The sequence below is a fragment of the Cheilinus undulatus genome, linkage group 9 (genome assembly GCF_018320785.1).
Source record: "Cheilinus undulatus linkage group 9, ASM1832078v1, whole genome shotgun sequence".
Classification (NCBI taxonomy): Eukaryota; Metazoa; Chordata; class Actinopteri; order Labriformes; family Labridae; genus Cheilinus; species Cheilinus undulatus.
The window spans coordinates 2,713,552-2,733,653 of record NC_054873.1 but is presented as its reverse complement, the minus strand read 5'-3'; the positions used below and the strand labels follow the sequence as shown (position 1 = coordinate 2,733,653).

General features: G+C 40.7%; 1 protein-coding gene across 1 annotated transcript; it reads right to left on the bottom strand.

Moving 5' to 3' along the window:
- Window positions 1–1,243: 1,243 nt before the first annotated feature.
- LOC121515332 (protein NLRC3-like) lies at window positions 1,244–19,589 on the bottom strand. The gene is made up of 15 exons (XM_041796035.1): window positions 19,508–19,589; window positions 17,002–17,185; window positions 16,753–16,863; window positions 15,237–15,344; window positions 14,895–15,002; window positions 14,568–14,678; window positions 12,990–13,050; window positions 12,610–12,838; window positions 9,403–11,230; window positions 9,125–9,298; window positions 8,858–9,031; window positions 5,648–5,815; window positions 5,455–5,501; window positions 1,522–3,590; window positions 1,244–1,381 (listed from the first exon to the last, which is right to left on the bottom strand). The coding sequence occupies exons 2-14, from the start codon at window positions 17,076–17,078 to the stop codon at window positions 3,064–3,066; spliced, it is 3,723 nt and encodes a 1,240-aa protein (XP_041651969.1). The 5' UTR covers window positions 17,079–17,185; window positions 19,508–19,589; the 3' UTR covers window positions 1,244–1,381; window positions 1,522–3,063.
- Window positions 19,590–20,102: the final 513 nt, after the last annotated feature.

The window sequence follows — 20,102 nt, the reverse complement described above, 5'->3', positions numbered from 1 at the left end:
GTGGTCTATGGCATTATATATTGGGATAGATCTCACTGGTAATGCCTGAAAATGTCCTGCGTTTTGAAAGAAAATACAAATACTAATAAGATAATATGTTAATCAGAACAAAATATTGATTTAACTTTTCTTTATTTGGAAGTCTGACCCCCAGAGACTCTGTCAAGAATATGTGCAGATGTACTTGATGACCCCTGCTTTAAAACGTTGTTTAAAATCTAAAATGGATTCCCCTGACTCTGAGCTGTTAGCATGCTAGCAAGGACGTACAGTTCAGAGAAACACTAATGATGATGGTGGCTAACTGTTAGCTCACAGCTGTTTAACTGTTAGCTTAGAACTGTTTAACTGTTAGCTCACAACTGTTTTTACACTTTGATAAATCTGAAAGAAAGGAATTAAAACAGTAAAAAGAGTCACTTACCATCACCTCAGCACAGAGAAGAACTGCACCTGATGTAAAGCGGCTCAGAGATACTCAGACTGCCTCCCTCAACTAGAAAAACCAGTTTATCACCATGACAACAGGGCTTCAAGTTCACGCCCTCTAGTTACCACCACTCATTTGCTTCAAAAACAAACAAGCAGCGGCAAAAGAAACCTCACAGGCCCTGTGGATGATACACTCAGATCAGTGAAGGTTCAAGTCTGAGTCCAAATCAGTTTCTGAAGCGTCTAAACAGGATGTGGTGTGAAAACACTATTATGATGTCTGCTTTAAGAACTAAAGGTACAGAGTATACCCTCATCTCAACACATGATGGATATCTCCTCCACATTGGGGTACGGTGGCCTGGTAATGCAATAAAAAATTACAAAATCTTAAGCACTTTAACTAAGATTTAAACAAATTTACATCAACCAAAACATTTTCACTTTTCATAAAACACATTTGCATTAGCAGACATCTTAACTAATGACGTAAGAAACATACATTTTACAAAATAAATTGATCAAAAAAATCTATTACAAAGTCTGAAACACCTTTACAAAATGAAACATATTTACATAAAGCCTGATATAAAATTACAAAGTCTGAAACAGAAACACTTTAACAAAAGAATTTCATGAAGTACATTTAAAATAAAACAAAACATTTAAAATCTTTACATTTTTTCATTTTTTTAAATTCACTAAACCTGTAACACTTTTACATGAGCTGAGTAAAAATTTACAAGTTATTGAACACATTTACAACTTTAGAAACAAATATACAACAGTGGTATGTTGTGTGATTAGTGATGCAGAACCCAGGATGCAGAGGCGGAGGAGCAGTTAAACAGTTTTATTTGCACAGGTGGGTAATTAGGGAATATGAGTCCAAGAATCCGGGGGGGGGAGAGAGTGCTGGAGCTGGCTGCAGTGAGCGGGGAGTGAGGAACTGGAAGAAAAGGAGGAGACACGTTAGAGCAGGTCCACAAAACACAAGCACTGGTAATAACCCAAAATGTCTATCAAAAACTCTGAAAACTTCTCTGAAGATTTCTCGAGAGAGCGTGTGAGCCTGGAGCAGAAGTTTACCGCTAGGGAAGGTAGTCAAAACTCAGGCGCTGGTGGAGAGCTGCAGCCGATCTTAAGTAGTCCCTCCTGATGAGAACTCGCTGCAGGTGTGATCTCTCCACAGCACCGGGGGGGAGGGGTGATTGCCTCAGGGAACACAAAGTAAAGTAAGCGGCCAGCAGAAGTGACTCCGGAAACCGGAATTTACCATAATAAAGCAAAATGTACAAAGTAAAACACCACATGGTATCTTGTACTAAATGCTGGAAGTGACCAAAGTTTCAAGATTCGTAAACGTATTTCAGACTTTGTCATCTTAAACCAGACTTTTCAAAAATGCTTCATTTTAGTTTAGCTTTTATTAGTTTTAGTTTTATAGTTTTTCAGCGATGTGGAATTCTTGTAGGGTGCAAACAGTTTATCATAAAAAATACATTCAAATGAGCTTTATTCAAATTTGATAGTTGAAAAAAACCCAAGATCTAAAAATGTCATTGTGTAAGGTCTTGACCAATCAAATCAGTCCGTTTAACTCTCTCCTGGCTTCAGTGCATATCTCAGGTAGTCCGCTGTCAAACACTTAGACTGAGTTCCTTCCCCAAGAGGAATCAATAAATGGTTATAAAGCTCTAGAATAATATCACATCAATTACATGCTATACAGTTAAACATAAATCACAACCTAACTGGCACATACAGTATAAGCATTAAGACAATGTATTAACACAAAAAAGGGGGGTCAGCCATGTGGAGACGTGTGGTGACGGCAGTGTAAGTCCAGGGAAGATGTGATGAAAACTGAAACTCTAATTTCCCAGCCATTTTAATGATTATAGAAACAGAGAATATTTCGTTGTGCTTTTATATCAGACAAATATGGAAATGTTTTGTTGAACAAACTTATGTTTACGGTGATTTTTGAGATCTTGACTCTATGCTGTCATAGTCCTGTGGAGAGGGTCCTAGTTATTTATGACACCATCTGTTTTTGTTGTTTCTGTCCAGAGAGAGAGAGGAAGCACGGGCCAATCAAAGAGCTGGTGCAGTGGTTTACAATCCGCTACTTCATAGGTGTTGGGAACAGTGTTGTTTTCTTTTACTGCTTTACAGACACTCATAGGCACCGTGATAACCCCTGTTACGATCACCAATTGTTAAGGCATGATTGTCTCTTGAGAGATATTTTCAATCAGAAATGTCACACTGGCTTCTCTAAGGCTGAGAAACTGATAAACAACAGGGAAGCCCCCCACCCCCCCTTTCCTTGGGAGACCTGGGAATCCAGCATTTTATCACCACAGATGGCTACGGGCTCTAATTAGCATGGTTTATCAACACCATGCTATGCTAGCTGAATACCAGGCTGCAACTTCTAAAAAATAAAGCCAAAGATTAAGTGCAAAAAGCCACAGTTTCCTGTAGTGTCCAGCAGCGTGTCTGCATCTGCAGAAGCAGCAAACATCCCATCTACACCCCAAATTAAAAACTCAATTTTTAAAGCAGAAATAAACCTGTTTACAGCCTGGCTCTTGGAATCTCTTCAGTCAGCAGTGTTTCTCAGACCTACAGAGAACACAGGGACACTGAGGGACAGTGGACTATAAACCCAGGATAGAGAGGTTCAGTGAATGTGGTGTTGAAGGTGTGGATGTGGGTCAGTGTGTCAGAGGAGATGCTGTAGAAGGACAGAATACCAGCTGGGTGATCGAGGTACACTGCAACTCTATCTACATCAGAGGAGAAGGATTTAATCCCACAAGTTTTGCCATTGTGACAGACAAGGAAATCTTCCTTTAAGGTGAAGAGACTCCAGGACTGATCATTCAGTCCAAAAAAGCTTTCACTACCCTCTACTTTCCTGCCGATTCCTCTGTAACTCATTGCGACAGACATACCTCCTCTATACTCAACCTCCCAGTAACAGCGACCTGTCAGACCAGTTCTACACAGCAGCTGAGGCTGGACATCAAATCTGTCTGGATGATCAGGATACGGCTGCTCCTCCTCCACACGTGCCATCATTTTGTTGTTTTTAAACAGTTTGATCTTTCTGTTGACCGTGTTTGTGTCCAGTTCCAGCTCACAGGCATCTGATGGAGAGTATGAGACAGATCACATCTACAGGTTAGCATATGTTCATTCACAGACAACTTCACTGGCAGTTATTAGGAGTCAACCAAACATACATAGCACTGAAATGGCTTTTCAAATAATTATCGATTTGATTTCAAGTGTGGTCTCATGATTCAGTGCTATTCTGCTGCTTTTGGATTAAAGGTCTTTGCACACTTTCTGTTGGGATGGTTTTTTTCTGATCTGTAAAATGAAATTTATTTATTTATTTATTTATCCGTGCCTTCTGTAGCAAAATTTTCTTCATGCATGACAGTGAACCATCTCATGCTACAAAGAATCCCTCTGTGTCATTGGCTGCTATGGGCATAAAAGGAGAGACACTCATGGTGTGGCCCCCATCCTCCCCTGACCTTTAACCCTGTTGAGAACCTTTGGAGCATCCTCAAGCTAAAGATCTATGAGGCTGGGAGGCAGTTCACATCAAAACAGCAGCCAGCTCTGGGAGGATATTCTGACATCCTGCAAAGAAATTCTAGCAGAAACTCTCCAAAAACTCACAAGTTCAATGGATGCAAGAATAGTGAAGGTGATATCAAAGAAGGGCTCCTATGTTAACATGGAACTTGGCCTGTTAAGATGTTTTTGATTGAAATAGCTTTGATTTCAGTAAATATGACCTCCTAATGCTGCAAATTCAACAAATGACCATTTTCAGTTCTTTACAAGTGATAAAAAATAATGTAAAACTCTGTTGTGCTTAATAATGTGGAACAGTTCATTTTGAGGTTTTTGTTTTTAAAAAAATAACATTATCATTATGAAGTTTGTTCAAAAACATTTGAATAATGTTCTAACGGCTGATGACTTGAAAAATGTTCTGTCATTTGCATTAATATTTAGGAAAATAAGAGAAAAACATTATTTACATTATAATGTGGAAAGTGGTGTAGTTTACATGCTCGCTAAGGGTGGGAATCACTAGTGGCCCCATGATAAGATATTATCCAGTATTTGGGTCCTGATTCGATATTATTGCTATTTTAAACATTTTGCAATACAGTATGTTTGCGATACTGCGATCTATACCATTTTTTTCAACTGTTTTAGCATTAGTCTTGCCCTCATGTTTGTTGTACTTCTGCAGTATTTTGTTTTCATGTAGCACTTCCTGCAAACCTCATGTGCCATGTCCATCTCATTTGTGCCCAGCTTGCATTCCTAATGTCCTTCCCCTGGTGCTGCCATGTTTGTTGTACTAACTTTCCCCTGCTCTATGACGTCACCTCTGCCAACCTCACTGGAAAAACAATTGTCCAAACAATTGATTTTATCTTTCCCTTATCAAGGACTTCAGTTTATATTGGGAATTAATTTGAAAAAAAAAATCGATACTTGGTGGAAGAGATGATATGATGTATACTATGCTGTATCAAGTTTTTCTTCCACCCATAATTAAAGACTAGTTTAGCCACTGGGGCTGCTTCACATCCTGGATAAAGAGAAAAAACAGACTGATCTGCAGCAAGGCAGAGACGCTAATCTCTGTAGAAGAAAACCATGCATCGAACCAAGAGGTAGATTTTGAGTTAGGGCTGGGTGTTATACCATCATGTTAGAAAGAATTAGAATTAAAGAATCTTTACTGCCTACTCTGGAAGATATAAGCCTTAAGTGGTGCTCTGGCTGACACCCCTGAGTAAACCTAATGAAAACACCAGTAAACTAGTGTCCTGTCCCTTTTACCTGCACAACAGAAATACTCATATGGCAGCAATAATAGTACCAGTCCTACAGTATCACTAATAAAAATGCAGTACAACTGGACACTGTTAAGTATCTGCAGTCTCCAGTTGTTCTGACCACAAAAATCAAACTTACATTTCTTCAAACCAGGTTTCAGTCTTTGTGGTCCACCATGATCCAACCTGCAGCAGGAAACGAGACATTGTTTTCAAAAAACACTTTTTATGTTGATGTCAACCACATCTTCGACAAACCATTACACAGGCTAGCAGTAAAGAGGTAAAAAAGTGAGAGACTCCATCTGCTGTATCTCTCTGCCTATCAGTACCTCAGTGTCTCCAGTCTGCACTGTGGATCCCTCTGTCGCTCCAGCAGAAGCTTCTTCCCTCGCTCTCCTGGATGATTGTAGCTTAGGTCCAGCACTCTCAGATGAGAGGAGCCCAGAGCTGAGGCCAGAGAAGCACAGCCTTCCTCTGTGATCAGGCAGCCTGAAACGCTACACACATGCAAATACACATACAGTGAAAAAAACAACATTATTCTAAAAACATGATTACATGTTAATACATTTTTTAAAAGTCCCAGAACTAAAAGAACACAGCCTGAAGATATAAGTCTCATGTCACTTTTATCATTTTGTCTGATGTACAGATCTGTCAACCTGACATGCCAGACGGACTGTTTCATACATCCATGACATGCTGGTGGTGAAGCAGTCTTTCCGAGGCCTTGAATGTGATTTCTCTTCAGGAGATGGAGAACGCACTGACTTCACTGCTACCACTGGCACAAACAGCGAGAGTCACGAGGCATGTGTTGGTCCCATAGACTGTAGAAAGAATTGGACAAACCCTGTGTGACGTCAGTCATCTGCTTACAATAGATGGACTCAAATGGCTCTTGAAGCTCATTCGGGGTGAAATTGCGGTCTCAACCAAACTTTGGATCAACCTAAAGGCCCACCCACTATGCACGACTTCCTAAATATATATATCCTAAATATAATCCAAACAATCGTGGTACAAAAAAATTCAACCCCTGTACAGTGGGAGCACCGGCAGTAGTTGAAGCCTGAGGACTGATGGAATGTGGTTCCAGAGACCTGATGAGTGGTGCTGGAATTGGTTTTCAAATGAAAAGGAGCCTGACCATGTACCTGTAGGTGGACGCTGGAGGTTGCTCAGGGATTGCAGGGTTTTCAGGAGTGCCCAGTTCCTAAACAGTGAGCGTCTCTTGGTTGCAACCTTGAAATTGCGGCTGATGTGCCCCAGGGAAGCTGACTCTGCATATTTTACAGGCATATGTAGCTGGGCTCATGGCCATTCTTGGAACAACAGATACCTTTCAAGATCTTGAGTCTCCCTTGAGTCTCATAGGTGGACTTCAAGTCTGGTTCCTGGCTGCTGTAAGTGAAAACATCCCAAGGTTACCGAGGAACCAAACTTGGCAAGAGACTGAGGCAAGAGGCTTCAAGGGCGATGTGAAGGGATGTGAGGACCAGTGTTTGCAGCCTATGTGAGATGGTAGAGGGCCATCTGGGCACAAGTAATGCCCTCCGGCTTACAGCGCCATACAGAGCCTCAAGGCAGCTCTGCAGTAAAGGTACCTGATGGCACGATGGTGACAGAAGAGTCAGATGTCAAGGAACAATCGTCTGGCAGAAGCTGTATTGGGCAGATTGGGCATTTTTGTTCCAATCTTAAATCTTACTGAACAGGATCTGTGATCTGCTGCTCCAACAACAGCGGCCTGAACAGTCAAGCTTTACATCTAAGAGGTCTACAATAGACAGCATCCTGGCACATCAGGTCCTCACTTGGTGCTTTCAGTAATTCAGTAGAGGGTTTCTTGCAGTCTGTGCTGATTTCTGGAAGGCGTTTGACTGGGTTGTGAGGGAGATCACACAGGGTCCTTACTGAGTGTGATCAATCAGTGCAGTGCCAGGTGTGTGTGAGCGGATTGCTCCTGATTGTAGCCAGGTGTGGCAGTGCCAGGTTTCTGTGTGAGCTGATTGCTCCTGATTGTGGCCAGGTGTGGAAAGCCTACTTATACTCCTGGTTTTCAGCTCTCAGTGCTGACTCATTACCTCACCTTCAGAGCTAGTGAGCGCATCTCCTTGTGTTTTCCTGTGTTTTATTGAGAGTTTGCACAAACATAACTGACAACTTACCTGAGTATATTATCTGGGATTTACCAGCTGAAGTGGTTTAGTGCTGGAGGCCTTTGCCCAGTCCTTTTGTTTAATTTTACACTAGTCTGGTGACCTTAGTGTTTCATTGGAGGAGGCTTTTCTTTCCCCTTAGAGCTTTGTTTCTAGTCAGCTGCTAGGCAGCGGTGGTTTTGTTCTCTTTTCTCAGTATTTATTAAGTTGGGGATATTCTTAGTTCTGGTTGCTACCAATTTGGGTTCTCTCCCTTCCCTTTCCCAAATATCGCTTGCGATTTTAGTGGTTATCCTTCTGGGATAACTTTAAGAAACCCGGGTCCGCAATTGTGTCCCACTTCCCCATCCTGACATGGGTGAGTAGAGATTCCCTCTTCAGGACTCATGGGATCCCCTGCGCACTCATCCAGCTGATATCTACCCTATATTCTGGTCCAGAGAGTGCTTTAAAGTGTGGTGGCTCCACCTCTGACTTCTTCTCCGGTTGATTCTAGTAGCTGTATGGACTGGATAATAGGGCGGGTAACAGGGGCATCAAACTGTAGAGTGTCATTTGGTGATGTCCAGATCACTGGTCTGGACTTTGCTGATGGTGCTGTGATTCTTGCAGAGACCATATGGCTCTTGCAGGTGTGCTCAGGAGAGTGGGGATTGGAAATGTCTACAGCCTTCACAATCTTAAAAAATCTCCAACAAGTAACTCTACAAGAGAGCAGGTAACCAGAGCATCATGAAGGAAATTACAATCAGATGGTTTGGATGGCTTGGGCATGTGCTGGGAATGGAGCAGGACCAGATCACTAAAGTTGCCTTAAGATAGACACCACCATGCAAAAGAAAACCTGAGAGGCCTAAAACCACTTGGCACCGAACTGTGTAAACCTGTCATGGGGAGAATAGGACAGAATACAATAGAGAAAGCTCATTGAAGCCTTATATCCCATATGGGATGAAGAGGAGTAAGCAAGTAAGTAAGTACAGCCCTCACAGGTCTTGGCGTGCTTTCCTGGGCCTAATCCAGCTCACCGTGTACTGGGTGTCCAGGATGTGGTGGGCGGGTCCAGACAACAAGGGGGCCATGTGTGTTGTGGAGGAGTCACCTGGGAAGACATCTGGAGGGATAGGGAATGGTCCTCGAGTAAGGCCATCAGTAGACCAGAGCAGTAGAGAACGCAAGGTTGATATGGCGAAGTGCTGAACCATCATAACTTCCCATGCCTGACCTTTTAATCTGTGCCTTTGATTGTACTTCCCTATGCAGAAACCACTTCTCTCCCTCATTCTGGAGTTCTCCACCGTGGCATGATATCATCTGCAAAGAAACTATTTCCAATGGAATTAATGTTCATGTGGTTCACATTTACAAAAGACTAACCTGAGAGTTTCCAGACAACAGTGTTGACTCTTCAGCCCATCAGACAATAGCTTAATTCCTGAATCCATCAAGTCGTTGTCGCTCAGGTCCATCTCTCTCAGGTTGGAGAACTGGGAGCTCAGGACTGAGGACAGAGGGTCACAGCTCTTCTCTGAGAGGTTACAGCCTCGCAGCCTGAAAAGGAATGAAAAAGGTGAATTCAGTGATTGATTGTTAAAAGAAATATCAGATTTGAGGGCCATCCTTTTAACGCAGCGTTGTACTTACCTAAGAGTTAGCAGTCTGCAGTTTTGACTCCTGAGTCCATAAGACAGTTCCTTCACTCCTGAATCCTGCAGGTCGTTGTTGCTCAGGTCCAACTCTCTCAGACTAGGGGAGTAAGAGCTAAAGACTGAGGACAAAACTTTACAGCTTTTCTCTGAGAGGTTACAGTGTCCTAGCCTGCAGAGTAATCACAAGAACAAATTGGAGAAATCATATATATATAAATAGTTGTCTTTTCCAAAATAAAGAACATTTAATCTTGGTGTTCTGTGTGCACGTACTGAGCTTTGTTGGAGGCCTTGATCACTGGCAGCAGTTTCAAAAGAGCGTCTTCTGAAGCAGAATATTTCTTCAGGTCAAACACATCCAGATCATTTTCTGATGACAGTAAGATGAAGACCAGAGCTGACCACTGAGCAGGAGACAGTTCATCAGGGGAGAGACCTCCATATCTCAGTGACCACTGGATATCCTCCACGATAGAACGATCATTCAGTTCAATCAGACAGTGGAACAGGTTGATGCTTTTCTCTGCAGACAGATTCTCATTGATTCTTGTCTTGATGTACTGGACCGTTTCTGTTTTAGTCTGTGAGTTACTCTCAGACTGTGTCGGCAGTGAACTTCCTGTGTGACAGAGTAGATGCTGGATGCGATTCTGATTGGTCTCCAGGGAAAGACCAAGGAGGAAGCGGAGGAACAAGTCCAGATTTCCATTTGGGCTCTGCAAGGCCTGGTCTACTGCACTCTGGTAGAGACTTGTCTGGTCAGGTTGTGGGCTTCTTGCTTCAGCCATCATTGAGGTTGTTTGTTCCTCTTCCATCAGATTGACTCCAGAGTTGATGAAGGTCTGATGGACGTGAAGAGCAGCCAGAAACTCCTGAACAGTCAGATGGATGAAGCAGAAAACCGTGTCCTGGTACAGTCCTCTCTCCTCTCTGAAGACCTGCGTGAACACTCCTGAGTACACCGAGGCTGCTCTGATATCGATGCCACACTCCATCAGGTCTGGTTCATAGAAGATCAGGTTCCCTTTCTGCAGCTGCTCAAAGGCCAGTTTTCCCAGAGACTGGATAATCTTTCTGGTCTCTGGACTCCAGAATGGATTAGTCTCAGCTCCTCCTTCATACCTGATGCTCTTCACTTTGGTCTGAACCACCAGGAGGTGGATGTACATCTCAGTCAGGGTCTTGGGCAGCTCTCCTCCCTCTCTGGTCTTCAGCAGATCCTCCAGAACTGTAGCAGTGATCCAGCAGAAGACCGGGATGTGGCACATGATGTGGAGGCTTCGGGATGTCTTGATGTGGGAGATGATTCTGCTGGCCTCCTCCTCATCTCTGAATCTCCTCCTGAAGTACTCCTCCTTCTGAGGGTCAGTGAACCCTCTGATCTCGGTCACCATGTCAACACACTCAGGAGGGATCTGATTGGCTGCTGCAGGTCGTGTGGTTATCCAGAGGCGAGCAGATGGAAGCAGTTTCCCCCTGATGAGGTTTGTCAGCAGCACATCCACTGAGGTGGACTTGGTAACATCAGTCAGGATAACATTCTTGTGGAAGTCCAGAGGAAGTCGACACTCATCCAGACCATCAAAGATGAACACAATCTGGAACTCCTCAAACCTGCAGAGTCCTGCTTCTTTGGTTTCTGGGAAAAATTGATGAACAAGCTCCACCAGACTGAGCTTTTTCTCGTTCATTGGGTTCAGCTCTCTGAAAGTGAACGGGAATATGAACTGGATGTCCTGGTTGGATCTTTCTTCAGCCCAGTCCAGAGTGAACTTCTGTGTTAAGACTGTTTTCCCGATGCCAGCAACGCCCTTTGTCATGACTGTTCTGACTGGTTCATCTCTTACAGGTGAGCCTTTAAAGATGTCTTCACAATGAATCGCCATTTCTGGTTGGTCTAGCTTCCTGGATGCTGTTTCGATCTGTCTGACCTCGTGTTCCTCGTTGACCTCTCCAGTCCCTCCCTTAGTGATGTAGAGGTCTGTGTAGATCTGGTTCAGAAGGGTTGGGTTTCCTGCTTTAGCGATCCCCTCAAACACACACTGGAACTTTTCCTTCAGGTTGGATTTCAGTTTAGCCCGGCACATCGCATCATAAGTTCCTAAGTATACAAAGAATATATGAAAATCATGAGTGTTTTTCTGGTTCAAATAAAATCTAGTTTTTATTTCTAAAGCAATAAATATTTTGTAAAACCAGAACACACACACAAAGTAATAGAATAATTCTGGGTACCAGCCTAAACATGAAGGCCATACAGACTAGGCATGGAGTCGGGTACAGAAGATATTTTTGTCAACGACTACTCCTGACACTCCTGTGTCAGGAGGCAAACACAGATAATCCAGGCCATGAGCTGGACTTCTCAAGGCTCATGGGGTGGTGAAGCCTAATAGCCCCATTAAAAAAGCGGCACTAACCTCTTGTATCCAATTATAGGGTCCTCAGTTAGATTATAGTGATGTGAAATGCTGCTATGTATAAACTCAGGGCATCTAAGAACTGCAGAATGGCCCTCATCCAAGTTTGAAAGCAGGCTGCAGCACTATTTTTTACCTAGAAGTCATCCCACAAAATTTACCTGCTTTGTCAGCAGTGCAAAATGGCACACGGTGGTTTTATTTAGCCCCTTTTCGCCGGCTACATGGGCATATATTTATGTAGCTCCTGGATGCTTGCAGGTAAGGCATACATGGAACAGCATAACCAGGGAGCTGGCACAGTGTACAGGAACACCTGTGCCGAGTGTGGACTGGGGGTCCCAGGGTCAAGATGAGGACACCTCCTAAGGTGAAGACTTCCAGATCCAGAATGACAAGATGGTGATGGCTAATCAGCCTGACAGTGCTGGTCGATAAAGATCGGAGGACAGCGGCAGAGATAGATGTGGCAATACCAAGCGATAGCAACATCAGGAAGAAGGAACAGTTCGAGAAATACCAAGAGACTAAAGAGGAGAAAATCCCTGGAAAATTGTCAAATTCCTCACAGGGTCACTGTGTCAGCAGGTGTGATGTTGGCCTGATATACTCTCTACAGCGTGGCTAACATTAAAAGCTAGCTAGCTATGTGAGTTCAACCCTCGACAGTCTACATATCACTTTATTTCCATCTACGCCTATAAAAAACTGTCATACTGCGCTGTTCCTACTAACTACATGCTAACCACTAAGCCACCGCTGAGCTTCTCATATTTACATCCGGTGAAGTGCCAGACAGGAAGGTAACGGCCATTAACTGAAGCTACAGCGGCCTCTAGTGGCGGGAGGCTCGTTACAGTTTAAAAGAGCATTATAGACTGGGATTTCAAGCTCCTATTTTTAAAAAAATGATGTGTATTAACTTTAACCGACTGGTAAACCCTGCACTAGGCTAGTTTGATAAATGAATATATTCGTTTTACAGATTAACCACACACATCCTCAATATATATATATAAACACACACACACACACCCACACACACACAAAATCCTCTTACTGCTCTGGAGAAGGTCAGCCAGCTCTTCCTGTTTCATTTCCCTCAGAAAGTGCAAAATGATCTTCAGAAAAACATTCCTGCTGTCTCTCCTCTGCTTTTCTTCCTCTCCATCGAAAACCTTCTTGTCGTCGCTCTGGCTCTCTAAGTTTGCTGGGTAATCTGGACTCAGAACCTTCTGGACTCTCATCAACTCATTCTTTACGAAGGTGGTGACGTTCTCCTCCAGCAGCTGAAACAGAATGAGACACCAAATGGTTCAATCCAGCTAATAAAAAAAAACAACGTTTGGTTTATCTGGCAGTCAAGGGGTCAAAACTAATCAATGACTGAGTAATAAATCATTGGTTAATGTAGTTCTATATAAAAAGAGCTGAACAAACCTTAAATGTGGAGTCCAGGTCTGTTTGATGCTGCTTGGTTGAAGGATCACTGTGAATCTCTCTGTAGAGAGTATAATAGGCAACAATAATGATATAAAAAGTGATAAAAGACTCACTTAAGGTACTTTTATCATTGATGATCAACAATGATTCTTTCTTTTTGTTGTCATTACTATTCATATATTTATTTTTGATAAATAATTTGGGTATCACTTTATTTTAGTGGGCCCAAATTACTTAGTAGTTTTAATGGCAATATTAATAATTTCTCATGAATAGGGTGGTAATTACTATGTAATAAGTAGGTATTTAACAAATTAATCACTGAGAAATAAGGTAATGTTAGAAGTTTTTATTTGCCTAGTAATAACATTTTTATTATCCTTGTAATATTGTGGTAATTCTCTGGTAAGTAGGTGATATTTTATCCTTAAAAGGACTTAAAATTATTCAGGATGGACTCACTTTAATTTGCTGAGCCAAAATAAGAAATTACCTGGGGATTATCAAGCAATTTATAAAGAAAATAAGCTTCTCATTTCTAAGAAATTACTTGGTGAAATACCATTAATTACGAGAGAACCACCACAATATCTTGAGGAATTACTTGATAATTAATACATTATTACGAGGTAACCACTCCCTTAATATAACCCATTAAAGTGGAATGCTCATGTTGATTTCTTGTGTGCCAAACTGGCCCAAAGATTGTATTTTCTTCACAGACTCAGATTGTTTGGTGTGAGTATGAGTGTGATGTTGACTTTCTATAATGCTGTCATGGGAAGTCTGATCAGATATGGGATGGCAGCCTGGTTTGGCTCTCTGTCTGTTCAATGTCAATCTAAGACTGGAAAAATGTTTAAATGTGCCATGAAAGTGACTGGTAAGAAAAATTACCTGTCCCTTCAAACTATCTTTGAAAAAATTGTCATCAATCAGGCACAAAAAATTTTGAAGGAGTCTTTTCATGTTCTTTATTCAGAACATGAATTATTGCCCTCTGGGAGACGGTTCAGAGCTAGCAGATATAAAAGTAATCGCTACAAGCTCTCCTTCCTCCCTACTTCTATCTCTCTACTCAACAATAAACATACTCTTGTGCTAATTTTATTGGGACATTTGCTTTTTACTGCCACATTGGTATTTTATTGTATTATTGGTATTTTGTTGTGTCTTTGGTATGCCACAGTGACATTGCGATTTTATTGTGACAGTAGGTATTTTATTGTAATATTGGTAATTTGTCGAGTCAGTGGTATTTCATTGTGACTTCGGGTACTGCATGTAACATTGGTATGCATTTTATTGTTGACACTTATAACCATATTTTGGCATTAATAATTATAGAGTACCAACTTAATACAATGTAATTATCACCCCGTTGTTGAGAAATTACATCATAATTATACTTATTAGTAAAAAAAAAAACATTATGTAATTAAGGCCAATTAAACTAAAGTGACACCTACTTTTGTAATTACATTTTCTGTATGATGTTTGGCAAATTTGTTTCATAATATTTGTGCCAATAAATCCCATTGAAGTGAACGAATAAAAACAGTTTTTATTTCTCACCTTCCATCATCAGGACCTCCCTGTTCAAAGCTGATGGGTTTACCCATAGACTGGTCACTCTTAAAGGAAACGCCACTGCCTCCCGGAGAATCTGGTTTCTGCTTTTCTGTTCTGATAGCAATAAGAACAAATATGGATCTGAATCTGTAATAAAGACCCACGGAGTCCAAAACACCCTTATTTTTCCATTAGAACACCAAAAAAGAAAAAAAAAAAAAAAAAAACATTTACAGTTACCAGGATACATGCTGTGTTACACTCGCTTTGCCCATAGGTATTGTTATGTGGATGAACTGAATGAACAAATGTCGGTTTTTTAATTCTCACCTTCCACCATCAGGACCTCCCCGTTCAAAGCTGATGGGTTTACCCATAGACTGGTCACTCTTAAAGGACACGCCACTGCCTCCAGGAGAATCTTGTCTCTGCTTCGTTCTGATACAAACAAACAGCTGATTAATTCAAGATTTTAGAATGAATACAGATCTGAATCAGAAATTCCCAGGTGAAACTAATAGATACTGAATCTGTAATAAGGGCCCATGGAGTCCCACACACGTCTTTATTTTTAACAGTTACTGGGCCACATGCTGTTTGACAGCTGTTTTGCCCATAGATGTTGTTTTGTTGAGTGAACTGAATGAATAAATACTAGTTTTAATTTATCACCTTCCACCATCAGCACCTTCCCTTTCAAAGCTGATGGGTTTACCCATAGACTGGTCACTCAAGGAGACGCCGCTGCCTCCAGGAGAATCTGGTCTCTGCTTCTCTGTCCTGAAACAAACAAACAGCTGATTAATTCATTCAGCATTTAGAACAAAAACAGATTTGAATCAGACATTCACAGTTCAAACTGGCATAACGGATCATCTGTGAGGACACATGGAGTCCTACACACATTTAATTCCTTTGTCAGTCAGAAGAGAGGACTGAATCTTTATTCAGAGGATTGAAATAGTTAATTATATTAATACAAATATTGATAATGAACTTTATAAAAGACTGATTAAAGATAGCACAGGACAATTAATCATTGTTTTTTTACAGTTTTGTATTCCTACAATCATGAAAACAAGATAATTGTGAGTTAATAGTAACTGGGAAACATGCACTTATTTTGTTATGTGGTGAATGTTTCAGTGTTTACTGTGATATTTTAGCCATAAATAGTTATTTTTGTTTATTCATTGTTACTGTATGCCACCATTCTACATTTTAATGTTTTTTTACTCATTCATTTTCATTAAATAGTCATTCTTCAAAGTGTTGAGTGTTGAAATTCAAAACATTTCAAACATCTGCTTGCACTATGATGTTAAATCCAGTAATTGTGTTTAAAACTCATGATCTCATTTTCAATCCAAATAATAATACTAAAGATGTTTGCCCTCATTAGGCAGCCATAATTTAAAAGAGATAAATACTTTCTCTTTAATGATCATCAATGCTTTTTCTATGGAAATTGTTAATAATTAGGGCCTGAATACCAACCTAGGGTTGGTGAGGAACTTTCGGATTTGTATGAGTCATTTTCTGGCAGAAGAATCGCTGTTTTCCAAATTTTTAACATTCTCAAAAACTCACCAAATTTTACTGGAAACTGTCTGCCAGTGTAAATTTTTTTATTGTGGTGAAATCCTGCAAATCCATCAAGCAGAGACCCAGAGGGCCCCAAACATGAGATAGGAGACTGGGTAAGAGCTAGGTGTATAAAAAATAGTACACACATGTATCATGACTAGATGTAAAAAAACAAAAAGTCTGTTTGAACAATTCTCTAAAACATACAGGAAGTGCACTACAAACAGCTAAAGCTCACATTTTTGCATTTTTGCACGACTCATAAATGTCATACTTTTACAAACTAGTCTGAGGGATTCCATCCAGTTGACTCTAGATTTTTTAGCTCATACTAGACAAGCTGGAGATCTGAAGTTGTGTGAGCTGTGAGTTCAGGGTGGGGCCACGACCAGACCCCAAACTTAAACTACTTTTTCGTACATTTTTTGTAGTGAAAATAACCAATAATGCCATGTAACTTTTTAGTACTTATGTCAATCATCACCAAACTTCCCAGGGAGGTTCACATACTGACCATGAATAAATTCATACCAATTATGCCAATCACACCCCATTGAATTGAACTGAACTGAATGAACACATGTCAGTGTTTAATTCTCACCTTCCACCATCAGGACCTCTCTTTTTTAAGTTAATGAGTTTACCCATAGACTGGTCACTCTTAAAGGAGACGCCGCTGCCTCCAGGAGAATCTGGTCTCTGCTTCTCTGTCCTGATACAAACACAGGCTGGTCAGTTCCTGTGAGCTGATATTCAGTTATTGAGCAGCAGATGTGATGCTGGAACAATGATGATGTTGGTGTACTGCAAATACTGATGAAGAAGGATCAGTTAGAAATGTTCCTCTCACCTCAGAGCTTCATCTTCTTCACACCCAGAGATTTTAAAGGGACGGCCTCCCTCCTCTTTGTCCCCACACTGAGCCATAGCAGAGCGCCCCCTGCTGAGAGAGTTGCTCTCAGCAGTCACACCAAAAAATACTCAAGAGTTCAGCTGCTGACGTCACATCCAGTTTACAGAGACTTTAGCATCACCTGTGGAGGAAGCACAGAGGCAGAAGGCATCTTTACTTTATTATCAGTCTCCAAATGTCACATCTACCCACAAACACAACAGGTTAGCAACATGATCCTTACTTCGTCCACTCTTTAAACCCTGGGATTTTACCAATAGCACTAAAATAGTTTGAAAACTATTAATGTAGTAGAAAGCAAAGTGTTAAAGTTGAGGGTCCATTGTCTAGTTTTTAAATGTTCAAAATGGTGTCCTACATAATTTTATTTATTATCTACAGTGCTTAACAAATTTATTAGACCACCACCCAAAGTAAGGTTTATGCCACAGCTGCCCTAAATTAACAGCATTGGTAATTACCAAATCATTATTTTATGTTTCTGCAATGGTTAATACACCAATATGTAGAAGCTCTTAAACCAAAATGATGCTTTTAATGCTAAAATAGAATTATTATTGTTAACCATGAATTATCAAATTTACTGATTTACAAAAAACAGAAAAAATAGTAAAGCACATTATTATTTCTTGATTCATATGTCAAATTATAGTTATTTACTTGCATTCCTGAACAGAAAAATCAGTTTTAGTGGTTGAATGTTATGCTTGATTCAATCCTGACTTGTCAGAGAAGCCCAGTGAGGCGACTCAAATTTGGATATAAAAAGGTGAATTCAGTTTGAAATTCCTCATTCCTGTTCAAAATGGTAAAACCTCATGAGCAAACTGCTCCAGTTGTCTCAGGTTTGAAGGGTGCCTTCTCCAGACGCCATGTTTCAGCTCCTTCCACAGATGTTCAGTAGGATTTAGATCAGGGCTCATAGAAGGCCACTTCAGAATAGTCCAATGTTTTGCTCTTAGCCATTCTTGGGTGTTTTTAGCTGTGTGTTTTGGGTCATTATCCTGTTGCAAGACCCATGACCTGCGACTGAGACCAAGCTTTCTGACACTGGGCTGCACATTTCTCCTCCTTCCCCTTCTCCTTCTCCTCCTCCGTGGATTCCCCCTCTCACCCTCACTCTTCTTCTGACTCCTTCCATTTTGGTTGAAGACAGGTGAACTCACCTGCTGCATTTTTATAGTGCTTAAACCTGACTGGCAATTGATTCAGTGCTTTGGAATTGCAAGAAAGTGACATCATGATATACTTCTCTGTCTAATGTATACAAATGTGTTTAGTGTTTTGCAAATCACTGTGTGTATTGTTTTGCAAAAAGTGTGAGGCTGACATTGTGCTTATAGTGGTGCAAATCTGGGCCAATGTTTTTCTCCTTGAGTGTAAGGTTTTGTTAACTGTAAAACTTTTGATTTCAGTGTTTATGCAGTCAAAAAAAAAACTGTAGTCCCTTTAAAGTAAATAAAACCCTCTACAAATAATCTGCCACTATTAAGAGTTAATATTATTCATTTTAATATATAACAGTTTGATGAATAAAATTTAGTAGTGAAATCTAATCTTAATGAATGAAAGACTTAACTGAATTTTTTTACAGGCTATCCCAGTTGGTAACAGTAGATGTTATTTCCCAAACAGAGCTCAAATATTACCTTTTTAATGTTCTGTAGGTAGCTTTTTATGGTGCAACTGTTTGATAGACATGTGCCTGTGCAGTAATTTCTGATACAGACCATTAAGAATGAACTCACAGTATCAGTTCATTTGTTGTTGAAGACCCAGGGTGCTTTGGATGCAGTATGTGAAAATAATTGTTTATATTTGTACTCCTTTTTTCCAATAAAGCATCCACAGAATGGGATAAAGAGCTCATAATACAGTTTTCTTATATTACATGCTCTGAGCGGATGGTGCTGTTTGTTTGCATGATAACCTCCATACATCTCTGACCACGCCTAACTGATGTATGCTGCACCCATATCTAACCCCTCTGCTGCTGAAGGGGACTTGGACTTGAATCACAGAGTCACCAGTTGAAAAACAAGTCCAGCAGGTAGAGCACTGTAGTTAAAATGCTTCAATGATTTTGAAATAGTTGATAAAAAAAGGCGGGGTTATTAGAAAGGGTTTTAGACACATTATTCTGCTAACACGGTGAATAATCCCTGAAACCAGGAAGAACTTCTGTGATTCCCCTGACTCTGAGCTGTTAATTGTTCTGTTAGCATTAGCACTGTTAGCATCAGGCCTGTTAGCATGCTGGCATGGACGTACAGTTCTGAGAAACACTAATGATGATGGTGGCTAACCGTTAGCTCACAGCTGTTTAACTGTTAGCTCACAGCTGTTTAACTGTTAGCTAAGAACTCTTTAACTGTTAGCTCACAGCTGTTTTTACACTTTGATAAATCTGATATAAATAGAAACAGTAAAAAGAGTCACTTACCATCACCTCAGCACAGAGAGGAACTGCACCTGATGTAAAGCGGCTCAGAGATACTCAGACTGCCTCCCTCAACGAGAAAAACCAGTTTATCACCATGACAACGGGGCTTCAAGTTCACGCCCTCTAGTTACCACCACTCATTTGCTTAAAAAACAAACAAGCAGCAGCGAAAGAAACCTCACAGGCCCTGTGGATGATACACTCAGATCAGTGAAGGTTCAAGTCTGAGTCCAAATCAGTTTCTGAAGCGTCTAAACAGGATGTGGTGTGAAAACACTATTATGATGTCTGCTTTAAGAACTAAAGGTACAGAGTATACCCTCATCTCAACACATGATGGATATCTCCTCCACATTGGGGTACGGTGGCCTGGTAATGCAATAAAAAATCACAAAATCTTAAGCACTTTAACTAAGCTTTAAACAAATTTACATCAACCAAAACATTTTCACTTTTTCATAAAACACATTTGCATTAGCAGACATCTTAACTAATGACGTAAGAAACGTACATTTTACAAAATAAATTGATCAAAAAAATCTATTACAAAGTCGGAAACACCTTTACAAAATGAAACATATTTACATAAAGTCTG

Coding starts and splice junctions, on each gene's coding strand:
- LOC121515332 (XM_041796035.1), bottom strand. CDS start 17,078: ATGGCTCAGTGTGGGGACAAAGAGGAGGGAGGCCGTCCCTTTAAAATC. Junction 14,679..14,894: donor GGAGGTCCTGATGGTGGAAG/GTGAGAATTAAA, acceptor TATTGCTATCAG/AACAGAAAAGCAGAAACCAG. Junction 9,032..9,124: donor TGCAGACTGCTAACTCTTAG/GTAAGTACAACG, acceptor ATTCCTTTTCAG/GCTGCGAGGCTGTAACCTCT.